Source organism: Bufo bufo, chromosome 10 (assembly GCF_905171765.1).
Source record: "Bufo bufo chromosome 10, aBufBuf1.1, whole genome shotgun sequence".
NCBI classification, from domain to species: domain Eukaryota; kingdom Metazoa; phylum Chordata; class Amphibia; order Anura; family Bufonidae; genus Bufo; species Bufo bufo.
The window spans coordinates 86,523,803-86,538,200 of NC_053398.1; the positions used below are offsets into that span (position 1 = coordinate 86,523,803).

The window sequence follows — 14,398 nt, forward strand, 5'->3', positions numbered from 1 at the left end:
TAAGGTGTATTAGAATATTTTGAGCTATTAAATTAATGGAGCATAACGTATTACAAATGTAGGATTTTTCTTTGCCAATTTACATGATGACATGCATAGAATGTAATGATGGTTGAATAGTTACTTGAGGCCAATGTAGTAATTACTACATCGGAGGAATCTGGGTCATTATCTTTACATTGTAGTAAGTGCTACTAGTGACAGTGGGGAATTGCTGCATGAATGAGTCTTACTAGGACTATGTATACATACAATATTCCTTTCTAGCATTACAGACATCAAAACATTAATTATAAGTGATAAAAACAACATCACAAATAGAAACGTTGATAACAAATACACACAAAAAAAGCATAAACTACCTTCTACAGTGACATTGTCCACGCTGAGCTGAAGGTATTTCCCTCTGCGCAGTACTCGCACTGTGTGCCATTCATTGTCATTTAGCTTTTGGCCAGCATACAAAGTCTCTGGACCTTTACCTGTAAGGAGCAGGGTGTAGTGTAAAACTATGGGTTAACTTTTTCAGAAACACATACCTATATGTCAAAGTGATGGAAGCTACAACAAACAGATGTGTAGAATCTAATGTATTATATTCTGTCCAAGTTAAAAATATAATTACTAAAAAGTCTGCGACAAACCTATAAAACGCAGCAGATAAAGTAGTTCCTGATATTCTCCAGTTCATCTGCTCTTGAAATATTACCCGTTAAATTGTTCAAATATTGTAGATGAACAGTAACATCTTTTTGGCTGGTTTAACGAGAACCTGACACCACCTTTATGCCGCCCTCACTGATGGCAACATAAGGTAGAGACAGATACACAAATTCCACCATTCTCATGCAGAGTCCTTGGTATTCATATGTTGCAGTCTAACCCTGCACTCCAGGCCCTGATTGACAGATTTCTCCCTCGCAGTGTGCATAGGGCTAAAGCTGTCAATCAGAAATCATGGCAAGTAGAGAAGGCAACATTAAAGTGGTGGCAGGTTTCCTATAGAAATGGAGTACGTACAACCAATCAGCCAGAACATTAAAACCACCTCCCTAATGTTGTGTAGGCTCCGCTTTTGTCACAAAGAATGGTCTGAACCATCAAACCATTGACCTCATAAAACTTCCGAAGATGTCCGGTGGTATTTGATACCAAGTCAAGTAGCAGATCCTGTAAGTTGCAAGGTAGGACCAATTGGCTTGTACTTCTTTTTCCAACACATTCCACAGAAGCGCAATGTTTGTGTTCCTCAAACCATTCCTGAACAATTTTTGCAGTGTAGCAGGATGCAGTGTCACGCTGAAATAGGCAATTAGGGAATACTGTTGCCATGAACAGGTGTACTTGGCCTGCAACAATGTTTAGGTAGGTGGTACAGTACATTGTGCAGAACATTGCCCTGAGCATCAGACTGCCTTTGCAGCCTAGTCTTCTTCCTATATTGCATCCTGGTGCCATCTATTTAGTAGAATTGTGACACACACACACACACCCGTATACGTGATACTCCATAGTCCAGTTCTGATGCTCATGTGCCCATTGTAGGCGTCTTCGGTAGTGGACAGTAGTGTTGAGCGCGAATATTCGAATTTCGAATTTTTTTCTCGAATATCGCAATTTCGAGATTTCGCGAATATTTAGAATATAGTTCCAAATATTCGCGAAATCGAATATTCGTATTTTTTTTTTGAAAAAATAAAAATAAAAAAAATCGTACGATTATTTTAATCTTATGATTTTATTTTTTTCCTATGACTATGGCTAGGCTAATATGTGTATTTTACGAAATTTCTTAATATTGCTCTAACTTCGTCTTTTAGAATATTCGTAATATTCTAAAAGACGGAGTTAGAGCAATATTCCGAATATTCTAAAAGACGAAGTTAGAGCAATATTAAGAAATTTCGTAAAATACACATATTAGCCTAGCCATAGTCATAGGAAAAAAAAAAAAATCATAAGATTAAAATAATCGTACGATTATTTTAATCTTATGATTTTTTTTTTTTTTTCCTATGACTATGGCTAGGCTAATATGTGTATTTTACGAAATTTCTTAATATTGCTCTAACTTCGTCTTTTAGAATATCCGTAATATTCTAAAAGACGGAGTTAGAGCAATATTACGAATATTCTAAAATACGAAGTTAGAGCAATATTAAGAAATTTCATAAAATACACATATTAGCCTAGCCATAGTCATAGGAACATTGCCTTATACAGGAAAAAAAAAAAAAAAATCGCACGATTATTTTAATCGCATATTATTCGCGAAAAATTGAATAATTACGAATATTCGATTTCGCCGAAAATAATAAGAATATTCATTCGAATATTCGCGAAATATCGTGAAATCGAATATGGCACCTCCCGCTCATCACTAGTGGACAGGGGTCAACATAGCCTTCCTCAATATACTACAGCTATGCAGCCCAATTTTCTGCAAGCTATGATGAACTTTGTGTTTTGACAGCTTTCTATTGTACCCCCAAATTAACTCCAGTTCTTCTATGGAATGGGGCCTGATGGGTTAGCCTTCACTCCCAATGTGCATCATTAAGCCTTGGGTGGCCGGTTCACCTGTTACCTAGGACCTGCCATTTTACAGATATTCTCAACCAGCCATCTAGCCATCAGAAGTCACTTAGATCTTTAAGCTTGTTTTTTTTTCTTGTTTACAACAAATCGACTTCAAGAACTGACTGACTCATTTCTAATATATACCATGACAGGTGCAGATGAGATGGTGAGACCAAAGCTATTTTAATGTTATGGCTGATTAGTGTATACTATTGGTTAAGTTCACTTTTAAACTAAAACAAATTCTTTTTGGATAGGTAAAGTTCCTGGGCCTAAAGATGTATTATATTTTCCTTTTTGTAATCTTGATTTTTTTTTTTCCTTTTTGTATGACCACCTAAATTAGAGCCCAGTCCCCATTCTCTTTTACTGATAGTGCGGAAAAACCTCCTCTTCCTCCTGTTACCTGATCACTGTATCATTACAGCCACGTGCTTCATTGCCCATGCTGTGCATCCCCTATCCCCCACTAGTGGGTGAGATTGTTCTCTCCTATACTGAGACAAGCCCCTTATTCGTATTACTTCTCACTGCTGTAGGCTATCATTTTTCGCCTTCTATCTGGTGCTACAGGTTTTTTCTATGATAGAACCTGGCTACAAAGATGACTTCTGTAGTCAGTCCAAACCAACTGTGGATACAAAATAGGTGCATAATGTTTTTTGCCAGGATCAGAAGAAAAAAAATCTGCTTTTTTCCATAGAAATAGACAACTCTTGTCCATGGGTTATATCTGGTATTGCAAATCAGCTTTATTCACTTGCCTTCATCTAATTCTGGACAACCCATTTAATCCCAGATGACTCGTTTAGTTTTATATTTTATAGCCATTGGCTACAACTTGTCTAAAGGTGAACTTGTTCTTTAAAGGAGATGTCCCCTTAAGATAACTTATCCCCTACCCACAGCATATGGGACAGGTGTCTGATCGGTGGAGTTCTAGCTGCTGTGTCCCCCACAGATTATGAGAATGAAGGCCCGGTCCCCCCTGTTTTAATGTACTAGTGGTCATGCATGTGTGCTGCTATTCAGCTCTATAGGACGTATATGTATGCACTACTCAAATAGGAAGCACAGGCGCTTATTCTCATGATCGCTGGTGGCCCCAGTAGACAGACCCTTACATTCAGACACTTACCCCTATGCTATGGATAGGGGAAAAGTTGTCTAAATGAAACAACCCCCTTAAGTGTTATGTTTTAAATTTATGTTGTAAATTGTCAATTCATTTTGGTTTTATGCATGTGTGTGCAGTGTCTGTCCAGTTAGAACTTATCATTTATTTAATTGGAATTGTTATGCAATATACTCTTGCCACTGTTGGCTTTCACATTGAAAAATACAAATTAAAAGGAAAGTAAAAAATAAAATTAACTATCATGTTAGAATAGTATTGCAATATCCATTTAGAAGTATTTGTGATTGTTAACTAAAAGGAATCCATGGACCAACACCAAACTGGCATATAAACAACAATATAAAATAGGTAAATAAAGCAAATAACGCACATAGATATCACACTAATAAACATTATTCCGAACAGAATACAAAAGAGTCATAAAGAGAGAATTCTGAAGTTACAGAAAGAATATAAGAAGAGAAAATATAGAGGAGACAGCATAGAAAGTGAATAGGAGAACAGCATAGTTAGAGCAAAGATACAGCTTGAGACTTACTGGGCCCGCATACTATCCGTAAACAGTCTGAGGGGAAGAGAAAGAGACAGTTTGGGTTATCCTTCAGATCTTTCTGCAGACAGAACAATTCAGCACCCACATATTCCGGGGACGCACATGTGTCTCAGGGGCCATTTCATAACTGACTCTACAGTATACTAATTAAATAGAAAACAGTTTCTAAATATTTTAATATAGGATTTTCAGATAAGAAAGGCTAAAAATCTTAGAATGTTTACATATAGACATTTAGAAAATGGAGATCACATGAACATTATATTTTTGTATTGTGCCTTACATATTTTATAGTTAAAAAATGAATTGCCCTATGGTTACATTATATTATGAACACCCAGTGGGCCTGATGTATAAAAACCAATGCAAACAAAAAGTGGAGTACTTATCAACAGCATCTTACCACATTGTATTCTAAATTTCTAAATGTATCTGGAAATTAACAGCTGGAATCTAATTTGCTATAAACAGCTCCTCCAGGTTTTGTCACCACTGGTTTCCATTACTCAGGCTTATGTCTTCTGTAATGGTAAAACCAGTCTGCATTAACCTATCCCCATACAATACCACACATACAGTGCTTGTCCTTCATGAAATGGCCACCTTGCAAACTACAGCCAACAGCAGACAAGAAAGGAGGTGGTCCCAGCATGGTTACCCTCTAAGCTCATACCTCTAGGCTGAAAGGTCATTTCAGAACATACTTTGTTCTGGTTATTAACCAATCTACCAAAGAACTTAGAGGTGGGACCTCTGCTCCCCCATTCAGTCTCCTTCAGAAACAACCCAGTATGCCTCCTTACAGGAGAGAAGGTATTGATCTGGGGCTGATGGCTGTGGTCACCACATGTTGTCAACCGCTACGGAAAAGGGGACATGGACATAAAAGAGGCAGAACCAGGCCCCACTTAAACTCTTTTTTGAAGTACGAAGAATGTAAAGAATGGGAATGAATTGATGTATACTCTTATTAATGAGTGATCCAGTGGCAATAAGGATATGACATACTGTAATAATTGCATCATTTCCATGATTACAATAGCATAGCGTGAAAACTTGTAAATAGCTCTAGTTCCTAGATGTTTTTTTTTTTATAAATAAATGTACATTAACTGTATCTAACTTCCTCAGTGATTTTTCTCTTAACTCTCTTAACTTTCATCTTGTTTTGAGTTCTAGTACAAAGGTCAGCAAGTATTATCAGCCATATAAGCTGTCACTGGGCTGCTTCTTCTGTCACCCACAGCAGGATCAGACAGGAGAGGGTCTCAGTTACAAAGGTTGAAAAAATGTCTATGGGTTCAACCTTTCTTAATCATTTATACATCATTTTTAGATCATTGATGCCATTTGTTATTATACAGTCATTTAGCCCTTTTTTAAATGCTAACATAATATCTGCCATTTCTACCAGTTGGGGTACAACATTGCACAGTCTGCCTAACTGTTTTGATGTCTAATTCACCTTTCCAACCCATCATTCTTTGTTCAGTCCTTAGAAGAGGTGAGTTAAAGCCTGGACAGAGGGGCAGCTATGGATCTGGTGTTCTTGGACTTTGCAAAGACATTTGATACTGTCCCTCATAAATGCATAATAGGTAACATAAGGTCCATAGGCTTATAAAGTATAGTTCGTAATTGGACTGAAAACTGGCTTAAGGACCGTGTCCAGAGAGTTGTGGGCAATGATTCCTATTCTGAATGGTCTCCAGGTCTAAGTGGTGTACCCCAAGGTTCAGTGTTGGGTCCCCTATGATTTGACTTATTAATTAATGCTATAGAGGATAGAACCACCTAATAGCCACAAGGGCTTATTACCTAACTTGACCCAGATTTTACCAGAATAAAATATATCTTTTATGTGTATAGATACAAATAAAAGTTATATTTTATTCTGGTAAAATCTGGGTCAAGTTAGGTAATAAGCCCTTGTGGCTATTTGGTGGTTCTGTTCAGATACCTTTACCCAGATAGGGTCCTGTTTTGATATATGCTACAGAGGATGGGATTAATAGCAAGTTGACTTGGACACTCTTGAGTGTTTGCAAATCCATTTGGCAAATGAGGTTCAATGTGGATAAATGTAAAGGTATGCATCTGAGTACAGAAAATGTACATGCATCATATGTCCTTGGGGGTAACAATGGGAGAGTCATTTGTGGAGAGCAATCTGGGTGTACTTACAGCTAACAGACTAAATAACAGCATGCATTGTCAATCAGCTGCTTCTAAGGCCAGTATCAGTATCCAGGGGCATTAAAACTTCTTTACTATAAGACCTGGAAACCTTTAGAATAGGCTATCTTAGGACATGGTCACAACAGGGATAGATGATTGTTTTAAAAAAAAAGTCTTAGATGAATTTTACAAGCAACATTAATAATTATGTACATTTGTAGAAGTCTGGTCAGTCGCTCCCCTTCTCTTATTTAACATCCCCTCCCATCCTTTGGTTGAACTTAATGGACTTAAAGAGGACCTGTCACATGTCCTGACATGCCTTTTTTAGTTAATAATTCTAGTCCACATGAAATGACAACTTTGGATATTTTTTTTACCACTCTATGGGGCACATTTATTAAGACAAGCGTTTTTGATGCCAGTCTTAATAAGCCCCATATTTGCTGGTGGATCGGCCGGAGTTATGAAGAGGCACCGGCCTCTATATAACTTCAGTGAATCCACTGCTGCTTCTCAATGTAAGAGCTTTCTAAGCCTAAAACAGGCGTACAAAACGGTAAATGAGACAGGCTTGCCACGACTGGCCACGACTGCCTCTCCGTGAGCAAATGTATGTATGTATGTATTTTTTTATTTATTATTTACCCTGATTAACTCCTGAAAGGCCTCAATTTTAATGTCAGATGCGATCAGCAATGAACGCTGCATCTGAGGGGCTCAATGACAGGGGGAAGCTCGATCGTCATTCTCCGTCATTGCACATACAATGGAATGCAATTCGTGACAAAATCATTTTTAACAAATCAAAATTTTGGTGAAATTTGGCCAAGCAGCCGAATTGAATTTTTGATAACTTCGCTCATAACTAATTATTATCACATAAGCGGGGGTCCAAGTCCTGGTAACCCCGCCGACCAGCTGTTTCAGGGAGCTGCTGTGCTCACGGGAACTCTGGTAAGCTATTCAGGCTACCGTCAGCTTTCCAAGGACAGCGGTATACATCGTATAGTGGCAGTGCTTGGTATTACAGCTCAGATCCAGCTGCAACTAGACCACATGACCAATGTACAGTGATGTCACTGGCCTAGGAGGAGGCCGCAGCACTCAAGGCCTCCTCTAACAGCTGATCCTAGGTCCCAGGTGTTGCATCTCCACAGATATGATACTGATGACCTATCCTGAGGATAAGGATAGGAGATTAATTGTGTAAGAGCAGGTTATCAGACCCTTGTCACTTGCTTAGCACCCCAGACCCACTCGTGTTTTTGGATTACTGTTCACACCATCCAGGAATGTGAGCCATGAAATGAATTAGTATGGAAGTGTGAATGCTGAAAATTATAGTTCAATCAGTAATGGAAGGAAATTGTGATGGAAGAGGAAACTAATTCTATCAATGAAGCTGACATGAATGAGACATAATAAGAACATTACTGCATCATTACAAATCAATGTCTCTATAGAGAAGAGGCCTCTCACCACTAAGTGACCCTACTGTACAATCTAATCTGCAGTACTGTACTTTAAGATTTGATTTTGGGAATATATTTTTCAGTAGAGAACCCTATGCATGCATCTCTCCGCTGGATGTACTAAATATTAAAAAAACAAGTTTTCCAAGGTAAAAACACATTAGATGTTAGTTCACACCTAAGATAGAAAATAAAAGCCAGACTGGGGGGCAGAGCCTTTAGGGGAAGCGCACATGATGGGGGGTTGGTTCAGGGAGATTCCGGAGGGTTAGGGATTCAGTGATTTAATTCTGGGGGGCGGGAACTGGGGGGTTAAATATGCGGGCAGGGAGAAGGGAGCCATTTTAGGGCAATAGTAGCTCCCACCCACCCTGTGTTATGAAGTTTTTCTGTCAACTGTTTAAAGAGGGTGGGGTCTCGTGCAGGCAATGGTTTGGGTTCGTAGGGCTGGGTGATAGTAGGGAGGCAATTTGTCACGGCGGCTGTGGAGGTCGGAGGTCCTTGAAGTTGGAGATATTTTCAGGTGGGAATGATGGGAGGGCTCCACAGTTGGGGCTGGACTCCCATGGTTGGCGGTCTGTTGAGGCTGAAGTTGGGGGGGTCATCAGTGGTGCCTCCGAGCTGGCGCTCAATGGCTGGAGGCAAGATGGCTCACCCCGGCGGGGTAAATCATTTATTTGGGGCTTCAAGAACCTCCCCTTTAATTATTATATGTTATATATATGGGGAATTCGTAATTTGCATATGCCATTGCATATGGTGGGGGAGTTTTCGGTTATGTTAATGTTATGGTAATAAAAGGTTATACATTTGGGTAATAAAACAGCTGCTGTGGCCGATTTAATCCAACCTGGTGTCCAAGTTTTTATTGGGGTAGTGATTGGTGGAGTAGGGAGTCTGGGAATGCATTGATCGGGATGGTATTTAAGGGGTAGTTAACTATTTCAGGGGGTCGAATGGAAGTAACCATTACCTCCGTCATGTAAGAAGCAGACAAGTGAGCCTCTTATAATGGATTTGGTAGAAATTACTGTAAATAAAGGCAAAAAACACCAAACCTACAGAGCTAAAGTTGTCAAACTGTTTTTCAGTTCGGCTGTATCACCAGGTAATAGAGAGCCAGCAAGCCTTACATGTATTTTTCGTTTATCAATGATTGGCTTGCTTTTGTTACTTACAACAGATTATTATATCCATGCTTTTTCTGTTATCTAATGACTCTTCGGAACATGAATTTGAAAAGTGAGAATTGAAGCAGCAAAATAGGAATAATATGTGAATAAATGTTTATGACGAGTACAGTGGGGCAGGGTTTTGTCACTCTGAAATGTCCACTCCATGCCTGACAGACCAGATGTGTCTGAAGGTTTTCAGCAAAGCAAACACTGAGAAGATATTAACAGTTGTGATTTACAAATATAAAACCACTCAACCATGCTTCAATTCTTAAAGCATGGTTAACTGGTAATATGGCAAAAGTCACAGAGACAAAGTACTGTACTGTATTGGTAAAGTCACAATCATATGAAACATATTCAACAAAATCATGAAAAAACTCAGAAATTGTAAGTGGCCCAAAGCAAACAAATCTCTCATTTTCAAAAAGACGTATTCTAGGCTAAGCTTTGTGATTCACCAGTGCAATACAGTATGTCAAGCATGATAAATAACATAATGTATGCAACAAGACTTAATATAACTGACATCCAAGTGAAAATTACATTATGTGGTATACACTAGAAACAGCAAATTGGGTTGTAAAGAGTAAAATCATCATAAAAAAATAGCATACGTTTTTGCTAAAATGAATATAAAAGATCTATTACACATGTATATGGACATGTAATTGTTCCATCTGAACAAACCCTTCTCAAACTGACCCACTGGCTGATCACATTGAATCTGGGTTATCTTAGAGATAACCCAGTGCTGGTGGTAAAGGCTAATGGATAGTGAGGGAAAATGGTTTAATTCACATAAACACATGGCCCATCTGCATTGGGGGTGTGTGTGGTGCATTTTTATTTGAAACTTGAAGATTGGAATGCCCTTGGGAGATGCTCAGAGCCTTCCGGAGCGATCGCAGGGCCGGGGTGGTCACATGGTGTGGGGCAGCAGGTCACATGATCGGACTGCCGAGGACGTGATCTCTGTAACCTGGCAACAGGACGCTGGGGCTGCTTGAGCAATTAGAGTATAAGGCAGGTCACGTGATCGGACTGCTGAGCACCTGACCTCTGTATCCCAGCAAAGGGATGCTGGGGCTGCTTGAGCGATTAGAGTGTATGGCCTGCTGGGAGGGACGCTCGCTCCCGCAGGTCAAACCTCAGTGAGAGCTGGTGGGGGTGTCCGGAGGGGGATGATGGGGATATTTTGCAGGGTACAATGCAAGTACCTATAACTATATTATGGCCTTACACTCTAATCTCTCAAGCAGCCCCAGCGTCCTGTTGCCGGGTTATGGAGGTCATGTGCTCGGCAGTCCGATCACGTGACCTGCCGCCCCACACCATGTGACCACCCCCGGCCCTGCTCCGGCAGGCTCTGAGCATCACCCAAGGGCATTCCAATTTTCAAGTTTCAAATAAAAATGCACCACACACACCCCCAACGCAGATGGGCCATGTGTTTATGTGAATTAAACCATTTTCCCTTTACTATCCATTAGCCTTTACCACCAGCATTGGGTTGTCTCTAAGTACCGCCCCTCCCCTCAGTGTGTTTATGGTGGTTTTTTGAGTACATTTATATGTGTGTGTATTTTACTACTGTGTATGCAAGTTATTAGTACCTGAAGAAGGGGATTTTATCCCAAAAACTCATTGTACCGCTTGCTTAATAAAGAACCCTGCATCTTAATCAAACCACTGGGTGGTTCTTGCGCCGTGGGACACTCTTCCTTGCTTACATATCCATAATAGGACTGTCCTAATGGGTCAATTGGGGCATAACTATAGGGAGTGCAGATGTAGTCCATGAGCCTGACATAAGGCACAAATATTATAGAAAGGACACAGTAGGTTGGGGGCCCTGTTACAGATTTTGCATTGAGGCTAAGGATCTTCAAGTTTTACCTTTGGGGACAACCCTTATTAATTGTCTAATGGCAATCTCAATAGCAGGATTGCTCACACCATATATAGAGGATATTATCAACAACTGACCAGCAAATAACCAACTTAGGCTACTTTCACACTAGCATTAAGGTTTTCCGGTTTTCCGTCATAGGGGCTCAATACTGGAAACATTTATTGTTAATAGGGACAAAACTGAACTGAACAGAACGGAGTGCACCAAAATGCATTCCGTTCCGTTTAGTTGCGTTCCCAGATTGGAGAGCAAACCGCAACATGTTGTAGTTTGCTTTCCGTCCTGGGATGCGGAGCAAGACAGATCCGTCATGACCCCCAGCCCCCATTGACTCTAAATTTAGTTAATGACGGATCCGTCTTGGAAACGTGAAAGATAATACAACCGGATCCGTTCATAACGGATGCAGATGGTTGTATTATCAGTAACGGAAGCGTTTTCGCTGAACCCTGCCGGATCCATAAAAAATGCTAGTGTGAAAGGAGCAGCATGTACTGTAGCTCAGCTTATTTTCGTTGGCCCATGTTCCAGAATGCCTGGTGGAAACAAAGTGCACTTCAACATAGTCCAGAAAAACAAAGCGCAACTGGAACGTCACAAAATATTATATTTACAGGTATGTACATTTAAGATAAAAGTTGACTCCTTTCCTGCAAGGGTAATGTAGAAAGAAACAATTATCTGGTGACAATGTTCTTCAACAAAAGAAATCTCTTCACTCCCTTCTATTATTCTATTCCACAAAGCTTCATTTTTGAGCTGACAGCATTTACACACCAATGATTAAGTCTTAAATGGATATACCGTATGGTAGATGTCTCATGAGATGAAGTTTATAGCTATCTGCTAAATACTCCCCAATACGTGACAAAGCTACTGAAGTCAAAGTGACTAAGCAGAAGTAAATGTGTGTAATGATAACTAAACTTGGCTGCTGTGTTCTCTTATGTTCGTAAAATCGGCAGTTTGTCTCTGTGACTCTAGCCATTGGCTTAACAAGGTTGTGTTTTTTTGAGAAAGAGGCTCGGAATAGATACCTAAGTTTACTGTGAGCTTCACTTTTCCTCCATCAAGTTCTAGTCGGAGTGTGTCTGCAGACTCTTTGGAGGTAGTTGCCAGAAGAAGGCCATAAGCTCGCTGGGACATAAAACGTAAAGAGACATCCTCTGCTTCTGTGTGTGTAACACCAGGAAGCAGGACCTTGAGGTACATGCTGCCATCATAGCTCAGGACTGCTGCTTCTGTAACAAAAAAAGTGCAAAAACTGAGTGACACGAGGAACAGTAAAAAGGACAACTGTTTAAAGAAACTGAGGGGATCATTTACGAACTGATATACGCCAGTTTTCAGATTGCGGCACAAAGGTTGGCATTTTCTACGCCTGTTTTAGGCATAGAAAACATCCTAAATCTGCACCAACAAGGAAGCTGGAGTAGGATATGTCAAAGTTATGCAGAGGCTGGCACTACGCCACCACGCCAGCGCAAGGGTTATTAAGACCAGCGTCTAAAACACTGGTCTTAATAAATGACCCCCTGAATGATTGATCAGAACCCAAACCTGTTTATTTATGGCAAACCCCACTCATCTTTCAGGGGACCCTCAGAAGGTGATTAGGTCTTATTGCTATAATCAGATGGCATGAGGGAAGTGTTATATATCTTCAATGATATGCATTAAATACAATGTCAAAAATTGTAGGCTCTCCCCCCCAACTGAAATGATGTGGAACAACACAATAAAATATTAATATATTTTAATCAATTATCAATCTATTGTGTGTTGTTCCACATCATTTCAGTTGGGGGAGTGCCTACAATTTTTGACATTGGGTTGGTCTGTTAATAGTTCTCCCCCCGTTCTGCATTTTCCAGCTGAGGAGAGCCAACAATCAGTATATCCTATGCATTCAATACAGTAGATTAGTGTTACACTGGCCTTTGATCTATGAAAGAACATCCCACTCCAATATGAAATCATACAATTACCATCTATGTCAGGCATCCTCAAACTGCGGCCCTCCAGCTGTTGCAAAACTACAACTCCCAGCATGCCCAAACAGCCTACAGGTATCAGACTACCGCAGGGCATTGTGGGAGTTGTAGTTTTACAACAGCTGTAGGGCCGCAGTTTGAGGATGCCTGATCTATGTATTAAAACATCAGTAAAAATCACAAAGTCATTGTCCCTATTTAGGGTCCATTCATACGTCCATAGCGTGTTTTGCGGATCCACGGATCCGCAAAACACAGACACCGGCAATGTGCATTCCGCATTTTGTGGACCGTCACTAATAGAATATACGGAAATGCGGACCCGAAAGTGCACATCGTGCGGCCCCATAGAAATGACTGGGTCTGCAATTCCATTCTGCGAAATTGCGGACATATGAATGGGGCCTTAAAGAGAAAGTGTCGTGTAAATGCAGTCCTATCATTGGCCAGTATTTTATAGACCAGAAGAAGCTGAGAAGATTGATATATACTTTTCGACATTGAAATTGCAACACCAACAATGAAAAATCTGTGAATTATTGAAATTAAAGGATCAATAGACATGTTAATGATAAAAATGGAAACCACATATTCAAAATGTAATAGTGTGTGTGCACCCACTGTGCCAACTAGCCAGTTTAACTTTGGGCTAAACCTAAGGGCATTGTCCCGGCAGGTGCCTGGTATTCATCCTTTAACCCCTATACAGGGATCTGGACTTCACCGCAGGGAATCAACCAGGCCACTAACTCCTGGAGTATTCCTGGTGTAGTTGGCTGCTGACCCAGTAGACAGCTGGATTGGTAGACAGACAAGGTACGGTAAATGGGTATTCAGGCAAGAAATCACCTTCACTGGTTACTAGCAACTAGAAAACCTCAAATCCCTGGAGAGGAGGTGCATCTACAGCCCAGCTAAATAGGGAGATTGATCAGCAACTTATTCAGCACCTGGACAGGGGCAAGAGGAAGGGATTAACTCTTTCAGTTCTGTAGGAAAGAACACTGTACAGTTGTGGCCAAAAGTTTTGAGAATTACATAAATATTGGAAATTGGAAAAGTTGCTGCTTAAAGGGATTCTTTAAGCCCGCCTGTGAAGGAGCCCAGCACCGCCTATGTCTCCTCCTTTCATCAATGATAGATAGCCATTTCCCTGAGGCTGATGCCAGTACAGGGAAGGAACACTCACTATACCGGCACTGCGCATGCGCGAGCTCGCGCATTGCGAGATTACTGCTATCTATCGTTGATGAAAGGAGGAGACATAGGCGGTGCTGGGCTCCTTCACAGGCGGGCGTGGCTGGGCACGGCTGGGCACAAGGAAGGTTAGTCACCTGAGGTAGGCGGATCGAATTAAAGGGAGGGGGGGGCGATTTCAGCTCAGAAGGCG

The 14,398-nt window shown here is 40.5% G+C and overlaps 1 protein-coding gene across 1 annotated transcript in view; it reads right to left on the minus strand.

The window, feature by feature from the left end:
• NRXN2 (neurexin 2) overlaps window positions 1–14,398 on the minus strand; it is a 586,635-nt gene that overhangs the window by 522,799 nt on the left and 49,438 nt on the right. Inside the window, exons 5-7 of the mRNA XM_040409373.1 lie at window positions 12,052–12,255; window positions 4,257–4,283; window positions 363–482 (exon numbers count right to left, since the gene is read on the minus strand). Coding sequence (XP_040265307.1) covers window positions 363–482; window positions 4,257–4,283; window positions 12,052–12,255 — 351 coding nt within the window. The remainder of the gene's footprint in view (window positions 1–362; window positions 483–4,256; window positions 4,284–12,051; window positions 12,256–14,398) is intronic.